Source organism: Dendropsophus ebraccatus, chromosome 6 (genome assembly GCF_027789765.1).
Source record: "Dendropsophus ebraccatus isolate aDenEbr1 chromosome 6, aDenEbr1.pat, whole genome shotgun sequence".
NCBI lineage: Eukaryota > Metazoa > Chordata > Amphibia > Anura > Hylidae > Dendropsophus > Dendropsophus ebraccatus.
The window spans coordinates 32,069,892-32,085,902 of NC_091459.1; the positions used below are offsets into that span (position 1 = coordinate 32,069,892).

Genomic DNA, 16,011 nt, shown 5'->3' on the forward strand with positions numbered 1-16,011 from the left:
CTAGAGCTCAGAGAGAAGATGCAGCCAAGTCTACAGTAACATCAGAGGATGATACATTGTTTTGAGAAAGAGGGAGGAGCTGGAGACAATACACATTTTGTATTCTTTTATTTTCCAGAAGCCAGCAATATTAGTGATATAACCTATATGTCTCTAAAATCAGAATAGCCCTTTAAGAGTTAACCTGTTATCCACCACAGGGTCTCCCCAGCTTTGTTATGGACATTATTAATTAGTTTTTCTCACAATAATGTAGTCAATGTAGTTAACGTATGACAAGTAGAAGCAGATGTCCCATGCTAAGGTTACCACGTTATTCGCTCTCACACTGAAGTAGAAGTTTTCCGTTGCCTCTAACAATAACTACAAGTATTTAAATAGTTTGTAGCTCAGGTCATATGACCCCACAATCTGACCCCCCCCAAACCACTTGTACCCTCAGATAGCTGCTTTTAATCCAAGATCTGTCCTGGGGTCCGTTCAGCAGGAGATGCAGTTATTGTCATAAAAATAACTTTTAATCCAGCAGCGCTGTGTCTAACGGCCGGGGCTTACATTTGTATATGCATTAGGTTGGCACACCCTCTCTGTCCTTCCTCCCCACCCTCCTCAGTATTAGGAATGATCCAGGCAGATTGCTCCCTATTCCTCACCTGTTTGTATAATGAACATGGGCTGGATCGTTAATACACCTGTGCAAAGCTCAAACAGCAGTAAATGTTGAGGAGGGTGGAAAGGAAGGACAGAGAGGGTGTGCTAGACTAATGCATATACAAATGTAAGCCCCGGCCGTTAGACACAGCGCTGCCGAATTAAAAGTTATTTTTATGACAATAACTGCATCCCCTGCTGAACAGACCCCAGGACAGATCTTGGATTAAAAGCAGCTATCTGAAGGTACAAGTGGTTTGGGGGGACAGATTGTGGGTACAGAGTCGCTTTAAGACCGGCATACAAGTACGTGGGTCTTATATAAGGCCCCGCCTCCTTTTTCCCGGAAGGATTCACTAAGAGGTGCATGCCTCTCAGTGAATCCAACCGGCCAGGCGCCTAAACCTGCGCCCGGCATACTAAACCTTCCAGCAGGTGTAGATTTGGATAATGATTTACGCCTGCGAGCAGGTTTAGATCATAAAAAATGAGGCGTGGGAGGAGGCCACACCTCCGCCCCGCCTTGTCACGCCCCACCAAGCTCCCCCAGCCGGCCCATCGGGCGAGTGAGGCGTACGCCTTGGGTGGACCATTCATAAATGTCCCCCCTTATGCTTACCTCTCTGCACTCCCCCGATGTCCTGATGTGGCCTCTTCGGTGTCCCTCGCAGACTGCAGCCCTGCTACTTCCAAAACGAACTGGTCTCTGGAGTGAGAGCCCGCTCAGCCAATCACTGAATCAATGTCCTGTCACTCCTGTGACCAGTTCTGTCCTGGAAGCAGCAGGGCTGCAGCAGCGGGGAACACTGGAGAGGCTGCATTGGGACACTGGACCCTTTGAATGAAAAGTTCTAAACTGTCACCTTTCTTTTAGGAGCGTGGCTCTGTCGAGTTCGGATTTATGAGCATCCCATTCCTCCACAGAAATAATAACACCAGGTATATGTTACAGAGACAATCTGTAATCTTACCTCATAAGGCAGCTTGTCAAAATAGCCATTATTAGTCCAATCCCTGAGGCTGGAGCTACTGAACTGATTTGTAAGGCAGTCAATTCCACAGCCATCTTTATCATCGTATTCATCTTCATCCAAATCATTCATATCAATGGCAGCTGTTTTCAATGAAAGCATTGGTTTCTCTTTTACACCATGCAATTCCACAGCATCTAACTCGGTGTAATAATCCAAAAGAGAGCTATTAGTTTCCAGGCGTAATAGATTGGTTGGGAAATCGATTTCTTTTATGCAGGGTGCGAACTGGCGAGCCTGAGGAGAATGGACACGTGTGGGTTCTGCCGACCAGATTGTTTCCCATCTAGACATGACACAGAGAGTATTTTTACTGGTTACTAGTAACAGCAATGTTTCATTACCTCTTACAAGAATTTTCAGTCTCTAAGATCACACCAGGCCTTCTTAAAGGAAAAGTCAGGCGAAAATTTTTTATTTAAGTATTGTATCACCCCCCAAAAGTTATACAAATCACCAATATACACTTATGACGGGAAATGCTTATAAAGTGCTTTTTTCCCTGCACTTACTACTGCATCAAGGCTTCACTTCCTGGATAAAATGGTGATGTCACAACCCGACTCCCAGAGCTGTGCGGGCTGTGGCTGCTGGAGAGGATGATGGCAGAGGGATGCTCAGTGTCCCTCCAGTGCCCTGTGTCCCTCAGTGTCCCCCTGCTATCATCCTCTCCAGCAGCCACAGCCCGCACAGCTCTGGGAGTCAGGTCGTGACATCACCATTTTATCCAGGAAGTGAAGCCTTGATACAATAGTAAGTGCAGGGGAAAAAGCTATTTAAGTGCATTTCCTGTATATTGGTGATATGTATAACTTTTGGGGGGCAATACAATACTTTAATAATAATTTTCGGTGGAATTCTCCTTTAAGCCACTTAGTAGGTGTAAATCTAGTGTGCACTGCTTTGAACCAACTACTAAGGTTACAAGAATCATATGATGTATCAATGTCTGCATCACCTACATGGTATCTCCACCTTTGCATTTTAGGTAATTTATACCTTAGGTTATGTTCACACTATGTAAAAACAACGGCCGTATTTCATAACATAGTGTAAAATAACATAACATAGTGCCTTACAATGAAGTTTAAATTTTTTTAAATTCTAGAAAAAAAAATATTCTTACATGGAACGCCATGAACAGGAGACAGTACACTTCAAACAATGGCAAGTCCAAGTGCAGCCCGCAATTGCTGGCACTTGCAACTCACCGATATCTGCAGGTGGCATCTAGACTTTCTGCTTTAGACACTGGTTTGAGGCAACTCAGGACTGCAAGCGTTGGCCACTGCTGTTAGTCCTGTGGGCACATTCTCACATTATGGTCATGGCATGTGGCCAAAGCCAAGCCTCGTTGCACTGGCAATGGTGGCAATATGGGGACGTAGTTTCAGCTGCTTGCAGTGTGTAAGAGCGCCTTTAGGCATCATATGAATTCAATGGATGTTTTACCTGTGCAAGGATTTTAAAGTGTCACTGTTGTTTAAATTTTTTTTTTGCAGAAATCAATAGTACAGGCGATTTTAAGAAACTTTGTATTTATTAGATGAAAAATGCATTTTTATCATGAAAAAGCAGTTTGAAGCTCTCCCCCTGTCTTCATGATTCTCTTATGGAGAGGGGAGGGGTTGAGGCACCAAAACAGGACAACAAAGAGTTAATTTACAGCTACATCACCGGGCTTTCTCCTCTAAAGTCAGCACTGACCTCTCTGACCTCTGAATACCGTCTTTCACACAGGTCCTGCTGTGTAATCCTTTGTTCTCAGCTCGCTGCTGGCGATTAATCTCCCTCCTCCCCCCTCAATAGGTTACACAGGGTTCGAATGTTGTAAAAGAGTCGAGATTTCCTGATAATGAGCAGTGGATGAGAGAGAGGAGGGGGGGGGGACCTGGGGAAAGTCTTTTTGAAGGCAGATAATGGCATATTTGCCTAATAAACCCAATTACAAAGTTTCTTAAAATAGCCTGTACTATTGATTTCTGCAAAAAAAACGACGGTGACACTTCAAGACCCGCTTGCCTTTTTGCTTGACATCATAGGAAACTCAAAAGAAATCAGTCAAGATTGCAGAAAGCACTATGCAATTTATACACCATGGGACTATAAAGTATCATATTGTTCACGAAGGAGACATGTTCTGTCTTCTAGAGATGAATGGAAGAAAAATAAAAGAATTCCAAGACGGCATACAGCAGCAGTCGTTCCCATCTTGCTGTCGGCGCTGAAAGCAAGCAGGTAAGTGCAAGGGCGGCTCCAGTTAGTTGCTATCCTAGTCGTTCGTATTTCAAAATGCTGAAAGACACTGAAAGACAACGATCAGCCGATATTGTGCATGTCAGCTGATCGTTGCCTTTTAATACAAAAAGCGATTATCGGCCATAATGGCCGATAATCAGCAAAATACGGGCGATGATTGCTTTGTGTAGTAGGGCCTTTATTCTGAGAAGCGATTAGATAGCTCTCAAAATGTTTGACCCAAGTTAGACAATTTAAAAAAGACCTGTCCCTGTTTAAAAGTAATAAAACCAGTCCTTAGATCAGGCCTCTTATCAGTCAAGAAGGTGTCTAACTTGCCCAAGGTATACCTGCTCCAATATCACCTGCCCACAGATCAGCTGTTTTGCAGACAGCAACACCACTAGGGCGCACCCACAACAATATATATCATCAATAGCTCCCAGTATGTGAGGAACTGGATCAGTCCTGCTTATGCCTTTGTACAGATGGTCCACGGCTGCCGTAACAGTCCATACAAACGTATTGGAGAGGTAGTATTTATATGTCTCTAAAGTAGTAAGAGGATGCTTTATTTCTAACAGTTGCGTTGCAGCACATTTGGTGTTAAGATCATCATTCATAATAGAGTTAAGCCTAAGCATAGTATCTGGTCTGTATGCACCTTTAGGCTCCTTTATGTTTAGACACTGTTTAAATAATGGCTGTCAATTAACTTGAAATAATGGCTGTTATTTCACGCTAAATGCCTTAGGGGCCTATTCCACAGAGCGATAATCGTTGTCACTGTTTCATGGAGTGATATCGGCCGAATCGGGCCAATTATCGATTCATGGAACAGAGACAATGATCAGCCGATGATCGTGTGATTGGTTGATCGCTTATTTAGGTTCAAACCTAAAATCATTGGGCACCAACGGCGCATCGCTGCGTGGAATAGCGATACGCGGCATGCAACCAGCGATTTCACAAGCACCATACTTTACAGGGCTTCTCCTGGGCTCCTTCTTCCTCCTGGTCCCGCATGCAGCAGCAGCTTCAGAGCAGTCTGTCAGCTCAGACAGGCCGCTCGGATGCTGCTGCTGCGCGCGGGAGGAAGAAGGAGCCCAGGAGAAGCCCTACAACATGTTTAGGTAAAGTATGGTGTTTAAACAAGTGCTGCAAGGATATCGGTAATCGCTTAACAATTATTGGGGTGTGGAATAGGCCCAGTAAATGAGCGCCGATCTGCTAGATCGCCATTATTATTGATTATTATTATTGATCGGGCCCCCATCAGGCCGTGGAATTGGACCCTTATAGTTTATGTACACCTATAGTTTTCTCTCTTTGTGTGGCTGGGGAGGTGCCTACACACTAAGAGTAGCACCTATTGTGATGTGGTGTGGGCGGAAGTGCTGTATTTATTTCTGAAATGTCTTAACACTCATTTCTTACTAAATGGCAAGTTAAAGGGGTTATCCACCTTAGGGCCCTTGCACACTAAGGAAATTACACGGATAACATTCTGCAGATTCCGTCTCTCGCCCCCTCGGTCAAAGTTTCACCGGTCCCATAGGCTCCATTCTATGGTCAGGCAGATTCCGTCGTCCACCCAAAGCTGAATTCGCCCAAGCATAGAATGGAGCCTATGGCACAGGCGGAGAGTTAAGCGGGGGCGCGCAAGGAAGCAGCGGCAAGTTTTCCGTGTGATTTCCTTAGTGTGCAAGGGCTCTAAGAGCTAAAACAATAAAATGCTAGCTGGTCTTACTCTTTAAGCCCCCTGAATATTTTCAGGTGTCTCCTGTCTTTCTAGCTACAAGTTTTTCTAAAAGCGATCTATATCCAAGATGGCGCCGGCCAGGAAACTACATTTCCCATCATGCATTTCCATTTGTGTACTCGCTCCCTTAGCTTTCTTTCCTGCCCCCTGCTGTCATTACTATTGCACAGTAAACACAGAACTGTTTTTCACTGATTTTGCATCACATCACCCCAGTATGTATTCCATACTAGCTGATGATGTAGCAGAGCTGACGCGCGCATGGTGTAGCTATGTGCTGCATAATGGCATCTGTTTACCAGGGGGTGGGGGATGTAGTGTAGGTTTAGATCTCTACTTGCTGACTGTGAATGAAAACATTCTAGTTCCATTAAGACTCTAAGAACATTCATAACTTACGCAGAGCTGTGAAACAAAGACAGGTACATATACCTACATTCACTGACAGCAAGCAGAGATGTAACTATAACTTTTCATATTACATAAACCTAGGTTAAGGACACACGTACGTCTATGAAAGCAGCACAGGTGCATGGAGATGGTGCAGATTATGTCTCCTGGAGGTCGGGTTACCAAATCAATAGACTATGGAAGCAGCACAGATGCATGGAGATGATGCAGATTATCTTGGGTTACCAAGTCAATAGACAGCTAACCCCGCCCCCAGAGAGGAGATCACATGTCCTGTGTCTACAAAGGGAGGGTGGAAAAGGGAGCTGAGCGTCAGAGTGGACCAAGAGTAGAGGATTTTACACATCAAGATAACATTGGATAACAATGAGAAAAAAACAGGGAAAGGGTACAAGATAGGTTATACATGTATATTAGACATAGGGTGCTATTAGGAAGGGGGATTGTTTAGAATATAGTTTTTGTTATCCAGATAACCCCTTTAAAGACTTTGTGCAGTTACTACACCGATACAGTCATTTTAAAATCCAACAGTAGGATTAAATACTAAAGTCTTTGCGGCAAAGTAGGGATACCCGATGCCAGACGGTACCCTCTCACTGACATAGCACACAGGCCTTACCTTACTTCAGCAGGTGTGGTCTGGGAGTAGGGGTTTACAGAACAGGCAAGTATCTTCACAATGGATCCTGGATGATAGGTTTCAAGAATATAAACCGCTGTCGGATAAACAGGCTCCTCAAAGGCAAGCTCTACGTAATCCTGACTGAAGAAGCTTGGTGATGTCCTCCTGAAAGGAAGAGCCGAACTACCACTCTGATTCCACCAGTTTCCGTAAGTTCGAAACACGGCCGTCTGTGTAAAATCTCCAGAACTTGGATAGACGTTGGGAGCGCCTGCTAAATTCCACATGGTGTAAGACATGCTGTTTTCACTTCCATAGTGAGAACTGAAATCCAAGACTTCTTTGGCATACTGCACAACTTCAGTAGACACCGGCAAAGAGCGGCTGTTCGATTCGATGGCTCTGCGACTGTTAAGCATTTCCCCCCTACTAGCTAACCGGGCACGGCGCCGAAGGCAAATGTAATAAAACATGCTGAGGACTGTTAGCATGGGAAACCAAGACGACATGTAGCTCAAACAGGCGTGACCAGTGAATTGTGTGGTCTAACTTGTTTCTTGTCGTAGCTGATGGGTAACCTGGTAAACACATTCCTGCAGAAAACAAGAGAGGAAAAAAAACTGATTAGATTGAAACATTATACTGATGCCGCTGCTAAAACCATTATAATCGTGGCCATGTACAGTAACCCTAAAAGGAATTAAAGGGGAAGTCCGAGAAAGTATTCTAAAAGTGCTTGTCTGTTAAAACTTCAGCAGTTGCATAGTTGGTACGATTGGAAAAACACACCTTGATTAATAGTGCGTTTACACAGAAAGATTTATCTGACAGATTTTGGAAGCCAAAGCCAGGAATGGATTTAAAAAGAAAAGAAATCTCAGTCTTTCCTTTATGACCTGTTCCCTGTTTATAGTCTGTTCCTGGTTTTGGTTTCAAAGATCTGTCAGATAAATCTGCAGGTGTAAACGCACCATTAAGGGTGCGTTTACACAGAAAGATTTATCTGACAGATTTTGGAAGCCAAAGCCAGGAATGGATTTAAAAAGAGGATAGATCTCAGTCTTTCCTTTATGACCTGTTCTCTGTTTATAGTCTTCTCCTGGTTTTGGCTTTTTAAAGATCTGTCAGATAAATCTGTCTGTGTAAACGCACCATAACTGAGGGAGAGGATGGATGAAGGGAAGGGGGATGGATGATGGATACATTTCCACATGAATTCATGTTATTTAGCTCTAGGAACCTTTGTAAGTCTGTTGTGAAGCGCTCCCCTGTTTTAGCTGTGATCAGCTCCGGAGGTACACTGTTCCACAGCCTGTCTGTCCTCTCCGGGGGGGACCCAAACTGTCCCTGTAAGTTAAAGGGGATATCCGGATAGCAGGAAAGATCCTACCTTCTTCCGTCTGCGAATCAGTGCAAGTAACTTCCGCAGATGAGAGGTGGGCAGGAGCAGGCTGCGAGCACTGCAAACATTGTGTGCGGGCAAAACCACACCCACAGTCCAATAACTGTGTGATGCCACCATGACATTAGGCAGCTATAGGTCCCGAAACTTGTCTCCCCCCCCCCCAATGTCTGCGGAAATATCCACGCTGACAGGCAGAGGGGGGAAGTGGAGCGCTGGAGAGCAGAAGAGGTAGGATCTTTCCTACTCTCTAGATATCCTCTTTAAACGGTGTTATCTCGGATAGCTGGTTTCTTTTAAAAACAGTGCCACGCCTGTCCCCAGGTTCTGTGTCGTACCACAACTCTGCTTTATTGCGTCAATGGAACTTGACTGTACAGTATAGTAATCAGCATGTGTGGAGTATAATGTATAGTAACTGCATAAACCTGAAAAAAAAAAACAGCAGCAGTTTGTAGATACAGGATGGAACTGCAGATGCCCATAATGCAGTAGTGTAGTACAACAAGCTAGAATAGAGAAGTGGGGCTGCTGTCAGAGGTCTGTGTGGTCACATGACAGCAATAGGGAAGGAGTGTGTGTTCAGCATGGACCAATCAGGAAGTGCGAATCACAGAGCTGTGCAGGTGGACAGTGACAGAAAGTTTTCTATACATCAGTATAGAAGGGATGAGCATATGTTAGCACATCCATGCAGCACTCTCTGTCCAGGGAGAGAGGGGTTACAGCTATGGAGAGATTACCTCCACAGTCCTGTCCCCTGATGTAAGTCCCAGCCTGAAGTGGATCTGCTATGATTTGGGAGGTGAGGGAGACTTCCTGGCAGGGCTGTGGAGTCGGTAAGACGCAGCTCTGACTCCAACTCGACTCCGGAACTTTATCAGGACCGACTCCAACTACTGCTCCTTCATAAATGACCAGTCATATACCAGGGGAGTTTTTCATCACACTGACTCAGCAGCTTCTCCCTAATGTCCTACATGATCCTGGGGCGACTTCTGAGTGATTAGGGAAAGATATAAAGCAGCTTTTCATGTGTGTGCAGTGAATGCAGCCAGTCTCCAGCCTCCATGTCCTGAACTACTGACAACTAGACTAGATGAAGCAGGTGGTCTTTTCCTGCTGACAGACTTCTCTGTTTCTAATATTCATCATACACAAAGATACACTAATAATGCCAGATACCTGTGATATAGAGGGGTCACACACAGTGACATAGAGGGGTCACACGGATGGGTAAATAGGACTTCTTTATTATGAACCAACCACCCCCTGCCCCCCCCCCCCCCCTGGATTTTTCACTATTGCCCAGAATACCCCATTAATTTCTGCCTCTCTTTCTCACACACAGCCTACTGCAGCCACAGCACACACACACATACGACCTGCTGCAGCCATAGCACACACACACAGCTTGCTGCAGCCATAGCACACACGAACGCACGCACACGCACAACCTGCTGCAGCCACAGCATACAAACACAGCCTGCTGCAGCCATAGCACACACACGGCCTGCTGCAGCCATAGCACACACACGGCCCACTGCAGCCATAGCATACTGAAGAAAAACATGATGTTCCCCCAGAGAGAAAACACCACATTGAGGACAGAGGTTACTGCTACACTACTTATGTTTTCTTCTCCTCTATATCACACAGGATATCTTCATATTACACTGCTGCTCATATACAGTCATCCAGGAAGAGAACAGCACAGATCTCCCCCCACACAATGGAATCTTCCAGCTCAGAAATAAACTGCCAAATAGGGACCAACAACTTTTCCCCGACCACCCTTATGTAACAGGGCCAGTGTCCTATTAGAATGTTGCTCATCAAAAATATTGATGAGCAAAACTTATAAAATCCATATCAAAACTCAATTCAAAACAATTTTAGAGTTGGAACATTTTTTTCCGACTCCACAGCCCTACTTCCTGGGTCAGAGTACAGTGCTGTAGACCCCAATATTTAGGCCATGCCCCCCCCCCCCCCCCCCCCCCCACCCAGTACCAAAAGCAATGCTTTTAATTCAAGTGACAATTTTGAAAAATCTGTGAGCTCTTCTTGCAAAAAGCTCTCAATTTAAGTTACTCTTTTTTAAACCGAGGTACCACTGTAAAAAAAATGGAAAGAAAAAGGAACATCATGTGATCTAACTGTGAACGTCCGGGAGAGTGCAGCACACAAGGGCTGTCTTAGAAGAGGTGGGTGGCACATCCAGAAAGAGACCCTCACCGCAAGCTGACGGCACGGCACACTGTAATGCAAGCATTTTTACAAGAACTATAACACTTCGAGTGCAGAAAGAATAGAATGTCATTTAATGCTATTGCAATGTTATGTAAGTTTGAGTTTTGGGTATAATATAGCAGTTGGCCGCAATACCCCTTTAAAAAACACAATGTGGGAATACAGCCTTAGGGTATGTTCACACTTACCGGATCCGCAGCTGATTTTCTGCTGCAGATCCGCAGCAGATTTCATTTAAATAACTGAACACACCATCAAATCTGTTACGGATCCTGTAGGTGTGAACGCACCCTTACAGTACTTTTGGCCACTATTCCCTATTGTGTGCTCCACTATAAACTGCAGGTGGGACCTGGACCAGTTCACTACCGCATGCACTAGCCACACCCACCAGTGCAGCAGGGAAGAGCACCTTTTATTTAATAATTCTTTTTCTCTCTTTCCCTTTTTGTTTTGCAGATGATGATGGTGTCCTGAGGACTACATTGATGACCGACAGATTTTTTTTTTTTTTCAATTAAAAAAAAAATCACTGGTGTATTATGTATTTTTTTACTCACTTTTCAAGCATTCAAAACTACTAGGCTGGCATTATAACTACTAAAATGGCAGTATTACCCCAGTACCCACCACCATAGTGACTCAAGGAGTTGCTGGGTATCATCAGTCCAGAATATCAATAAATGGTGTTCCTGGTCTGGAGCTGTAGCAGACTAGTATTATTAGACTGGGAAGGACCAATATAAATCACCCTTCCCACCCCGCTATTACTAGGCCGTAGCTGTTTGGTTATGGAATAGAGAGTGGCTTCCAGCTCCCATTAGGCTAGAATCATACATTCGAGTTTTTGAGCCAAAATCTGAAGTGGATTCAAAGTAATGGGTAAAAAAGGAGGCACTTACACGTCTCTTACCTGCTGGATCCACTTCCGGCTTTGGCTCAAAAACTAAAGTGTCCGTTTTACAAAAAAAACTACCATGTGTGAAGCAAGACTCAATAAGCCTGTAAAGTGAGTAAAAAAATAAAACAAGATACAGCAAAGAATTTTTTTTATTATTGAAATAAAAACACCTCCCTTTCACCATTTTATTAAACAACCAAATCCGACAGTCATCCACATGTACGCCGAATCTGATGTGGTCTTCAGGACACCAGTATCTGGGAAAGCAAAAAAAAAAAGAACAGAGAAGAAAAAGTTAGTAAATAAAGGGCAGTTGTACATGCAAGTCTAGGTCCCACCTGGACTTTGCAAACACTTAGGGCCATGTAATGCTGCGTTTACACAAAGCGATAATTCGTCCAATCGATCGTTTAACGATTTTGACCGTTCGCAATAAAGATCGTTAGAAAAATCGTTACTGCGATCGTTTAAGATTGCTTAGGGTGCGTTCACACCTACAGGATCTGCAGCAGATTTGATGCTGTGTTTAGTTATTTAATTGAAATCTGCTGCAGAAAATCAGCTGCAGATCCTGTAGGTGTGAACGCACCATTAAAGGACAACTCCGGCGAAAAAATTTTTTGGCTTATTTAACACACATTACAAAGTTATATAACTTTGTAATGTGGTTAAATACCCGGTCTGGCCCCCTTCCCCCACTTTCCGACCCCCGACCCCCCACCCCGGAAGTTAAAGAATATATACATTACCTATTACGGTCGTCACGGTCCTCTTCTCGGGTGTCGGGTGACGTCAGAGCTGGGGGCGGTCCGGGTCTTCTTCCTCCTCGGCGTCTTCATTGAGAGTGAATGGGAGAGAAAAGGCTGCTGGTGCACATGTGCACCAGCAGCCTTTTCATTGGCTGGAGCGCATCACATGGCTTCCAGCTTGCTCAGCCCTGATTGGCTGAGCTTGCTGGAAGCCATGTGATGCGCTCCAGCCAATGAAAAGGCTGCCGGTGCGCAAGCGCGCTGGCAGCCTTTTCTCTCTCATGGACCCGGAAGAAGGAGACATCGCTGGACGGCGGACGCAGGTGACGGTGAGGCGGACGGCGGCCGAATGGAGTGGCGATCGTCACCGGAGGGATGGTGAGTATGGTGTCTGTGTTTTTTTTTTTTGGGGGGGTCCCGCCGGAGTTGTCCTTTAACCCCTAGACGACCCTGGACGTAGGGTTACGTCATGGAAGTCTGTCCCCAGACGACCCATGACGTAACCTTACGTCACGGGTGTTATTCCCGCTATGAAGCGCGCTCCGGAGCGGAGCGCGCTTCATAGGAGGTGGGGGCCGGCTGCAGTGAGCAGCCGGGACCTCACCGGCAATGACACGCTGCAGCGATCGCGCTGCCGCGTGTCATTAACCCCTTAAACGCCGCGATCACGGCGCGACCGCGGCGTTTAAGTGTAAGTGACAGGGGGAGTCCCCTGTCACTTACCGATCGGGACCCCCGCAGTGTGACTGCGGGGGTCCCGATCGGTATAACGGACTGCTGGAGGTCTCTTACCTGTCTCCATGCGGTCCGATCGGCGCTCTGCTACTCTAAGCCTGCACAGGCAGGCTCAATGAGCAGAGCGCCGATAACACTGATCAATGCTGTGCCTATGGCATAGCATTCATCAGTGTAAAAATCAAACTAATCTATGTACAAGTCCCCCAAAGGGACTTCAAATGTGTAAAAAAAAAAAAGTTAAAAACACTAACACACTACCCCAAAACCCCTCCCCCAATAAAAGTTGAAATCACCCCCCTTTCCCATTATATAAATAAAACATATAAAAATAAATAAATAGATAAACATATAATATACCGTAGCGTGCGTAATTGTCCGATCTATTAAAATATAACAAGCGTCATTGTGACCGGTAAACGGCGTACACGAAAAGAGGGGAAAAAGTGCGCAGATTACCGATTTTATGTTACATTATATATATAAAAAAATTAATAAAAAGTGATCAAAACGTCTGATCTTCACAAATATGGTATTAATAAAAACTAGAGATCATGGCGGAAAAAATGACACCCCATACAGCCCCGTAGGTGAAAAAATAAAACCGTTATAAGCGTCACAATAGTCCCATTTTATTTATAATTAATTGCCAAAAAAAAGGATTTCATTTAAAAAAAATATATAACATTAGAGAATCTGTGTAACCTGCATATGGTTGTGTTCGGACTGACCTATAGAATAATTGTATCATGTCGCTGTTACCATATAGTGCATAACGTAGACACAGGAACCCCCCAAACGTTACCATATTGCATTCTTTTTTGCGATTTCATCAATTTATATCTTCATAAATAATATATTTGGGATTCCATCATACATGTTATGGGAAAATGAATGACGCCATTACAAAGTACAACTATTCCTGTAACAAATAAGCCCTTACATGGCCTGTAGATAAAAAACTGAGAGTGCTAGAGCTCTTAGGAGGGGAGGAGGGAAAAACGGAAACACTAAGATCAAAATTTGCGCGGTCCACTGGGTCATTTTGGGCCTGGTCCTCAAAGGGTTAAAGTGACTGTACCACTAGGCCCTGGCTGAAGCACTGGAGACGGGCCGACCCACCCCCAGTGGGAAGAAACTCCAGCCCCTCCATGTCGTGACTCCATTAGAATCAATGGAACCCTATCATAGAGGAGCTTGGGTTTCCTCCCACTAAGGGTGGGTCGGCCCGCCTCCAGTGCTTCAGCCTGGGCCTGGTGGTACACTTTAAGCCCATCTCACCCATTAGGGTGAATCTGTGAAAGTCTGTTTACAAATTTTTTGCGAATGACCAACGATGATTTGAGAACATGTTGAAAGTTCACGATGAACGATTTCTCGCTCGTCACTTGATCGTACGCTGTGTTTACACGAGCCGATTATCACTCAAATGCTATCGTGAAAATGTTAACAATAATCGTTCTGTGTAAATGCAGCATTACACAGAGCGATAATCGCCCGAATCAGGCCAATTATGGCTCCAGGTAATAGGGCCCTGTGACTAAATAAATAACATCACTCTCTAATGCTATCTAGCTTCCTTCTTGCATCATCCAGCCCCAGTACAGGGTAACCAGGAAACATAAGCCTTCCAGCTGTTAGGAAACTACAATTCCCATCATGCCCAGACTGCCAGAGCTTGCCCAGGCATGATGGGAGTTGTAGTTTCACACAGCTGGGGGGCCTGGTCCATTCTAGCAGACAGACATAGGGCCAGCTCTCATATGACAGTATGGACATAGACAGTAGTGACATGCCAGCCTCCTGGCGGTGACAACCAGTGCCGCCCACCGTGCAGACACACACCGGGGAGGCTATGAGACACACAGCCGCACTGCTATATACAGGGAAGCCTCCGTGCCCGGCACCTGCAGCTTCTATACACACATACCGGGAAGCCTGCCGGTTATATACACACAGACACTGCCCGGGCCCAGCTCCACGCCTCCTCCCGTTACCTTCCTGCCGTACCGAGCGGCCGGTGCACAGCTGCTGAGTAACAGCACGGTACTTGCTATTTCCAAGTGGGCGAAAGGCCCTGTGATGACGTAATCCCCACGTGACCAGCTTCCTGTATGGGCGGAGCTATGGTCACACTGCTGGGTTCCGGGTGTGTGGAGGAGCCGTTCAGTGCGGAGCTGGTGTGGGAGGATTAGGCTGGGGGTGACCGCTCTCTGGCTGTACTGTAATGCGATGTTCTGCAGGGACAGGCTGTGGTTGTACTGTTATTCAATGTTCTGCAGGGACAGGGGCTGTGGCTATACTGTAATGCGATGTTCTGCAGGGACAGGCTGTGGTTGTACTGTTATTCAATGTTCTGCAGGGACAGGGGCTGTGGCTATACTGTAATGCGATGTTCTGCAGGAGCTGTGGCTATACTGTAATGCGATGTTCTGCAGGGACAGGGGCTGTGGTTGTAATGTTATGTGATATTCTGCAGGGACAGGCTGTGGCTGTACTGTAATGCGATGTTCTGCAGGGACAGGGGCTGTGGTTATACTGTAATGCGATGTTCTGCAGGGACAGGGGCTGTGGTTGTACTGTAATGGGATGTTCTGCAGGGACAGGGGCTGTGGCTGTACTGTAATGCGATGTTCTGCAGGGACAGGGGCTGTGGTTATACTGTAATGGGATGTTCTGCAGGAGCTGTGGCTGTACTGTAATGTGATGTTCTGCAGAGACAGGGGCTGTGGTTGTACTGTAATGGGATGTTCTGCAGGGACAGGGGCTGTGGCTGTACTGTAATGGGATGTTCTGCAGGGACAGGCTGTGGTTGTAATGTTATGCAATATTCTGCAGGGACAGGCTGTGGCTGTACTGTTTAGGACAGGGGCTGTGGCTCTACTGTAATGTGATGTTCTGCAGGGACAGGGGCTGTGGTTGTACTGTAATGGGATGTTCTGCAGGGACAGGGGCATTGGCTCTACTGTAATGTGATGTTCTGCAGGGACGGGCTGTGGCTCTACTGTAATGTGATGTTCTGCAGGGACAGGGGCTGTGGCTCTACTGTAATGTGATGTTCTGCAGGGACAGGGGCTGTGGCTCTACTGTAATGTGATGTTCTGCAGGGACAGGCTGTGGTTGTACTGTAATGGGATGTTCTGCAGGGACAGGCTGTGGTTGTACTGTAATGTGATGTTCTGCAGGGACAGGGGCTGTGGTTGTACTGTAATGGGATGTTCTGCAGGGACAGGGGCTGTGGCTCTACTGTAAT

The 16,011-nt window shown here is 45.7% G+C and overlaps 1 protein-coding gene across 3 annotated transcripts in view; it reads right to left on the reverse strand.

Annotated features, from left to right (window-relative positions):
• FBXL4 (F-box and leucine rich repeat protein 4) overlaps positions 1–14,853 on the reverse strand; it is a 48,275-nt gene extending 33,422 nt beyond the window's left edge. The window contains exons 1-3 of one of the 3 annotated variants that reach the window (XM_069973600.1): positions 14,769–14,853; positions 6,716–7,311; positions 1,623–1,968 (exon numbers count right to left, since the gene is read on the reverse strand). In XM_069973600.1, the coding sequence (XP_069829701.1) occupies positions 1,623–1,968; positions 6,716–7,227 (858 nt within the window). In that variant the 5' untranslated portion in view covers positions 7,228–7,311; positions 14,769–14,853. Of the gene's footprint in view, positions 1–1,622; positions 1,969–6,715; positions 7,312–14,688 lie in introns of all 3 variants that reach the window. The other 2 variants (XM_069973599.1, XM_069973598.1) reach the window with 2 other exon arrangements.
• Between the last annotated feature and the right edge of the window lie 1,158 nt (positions 14,854–16,011).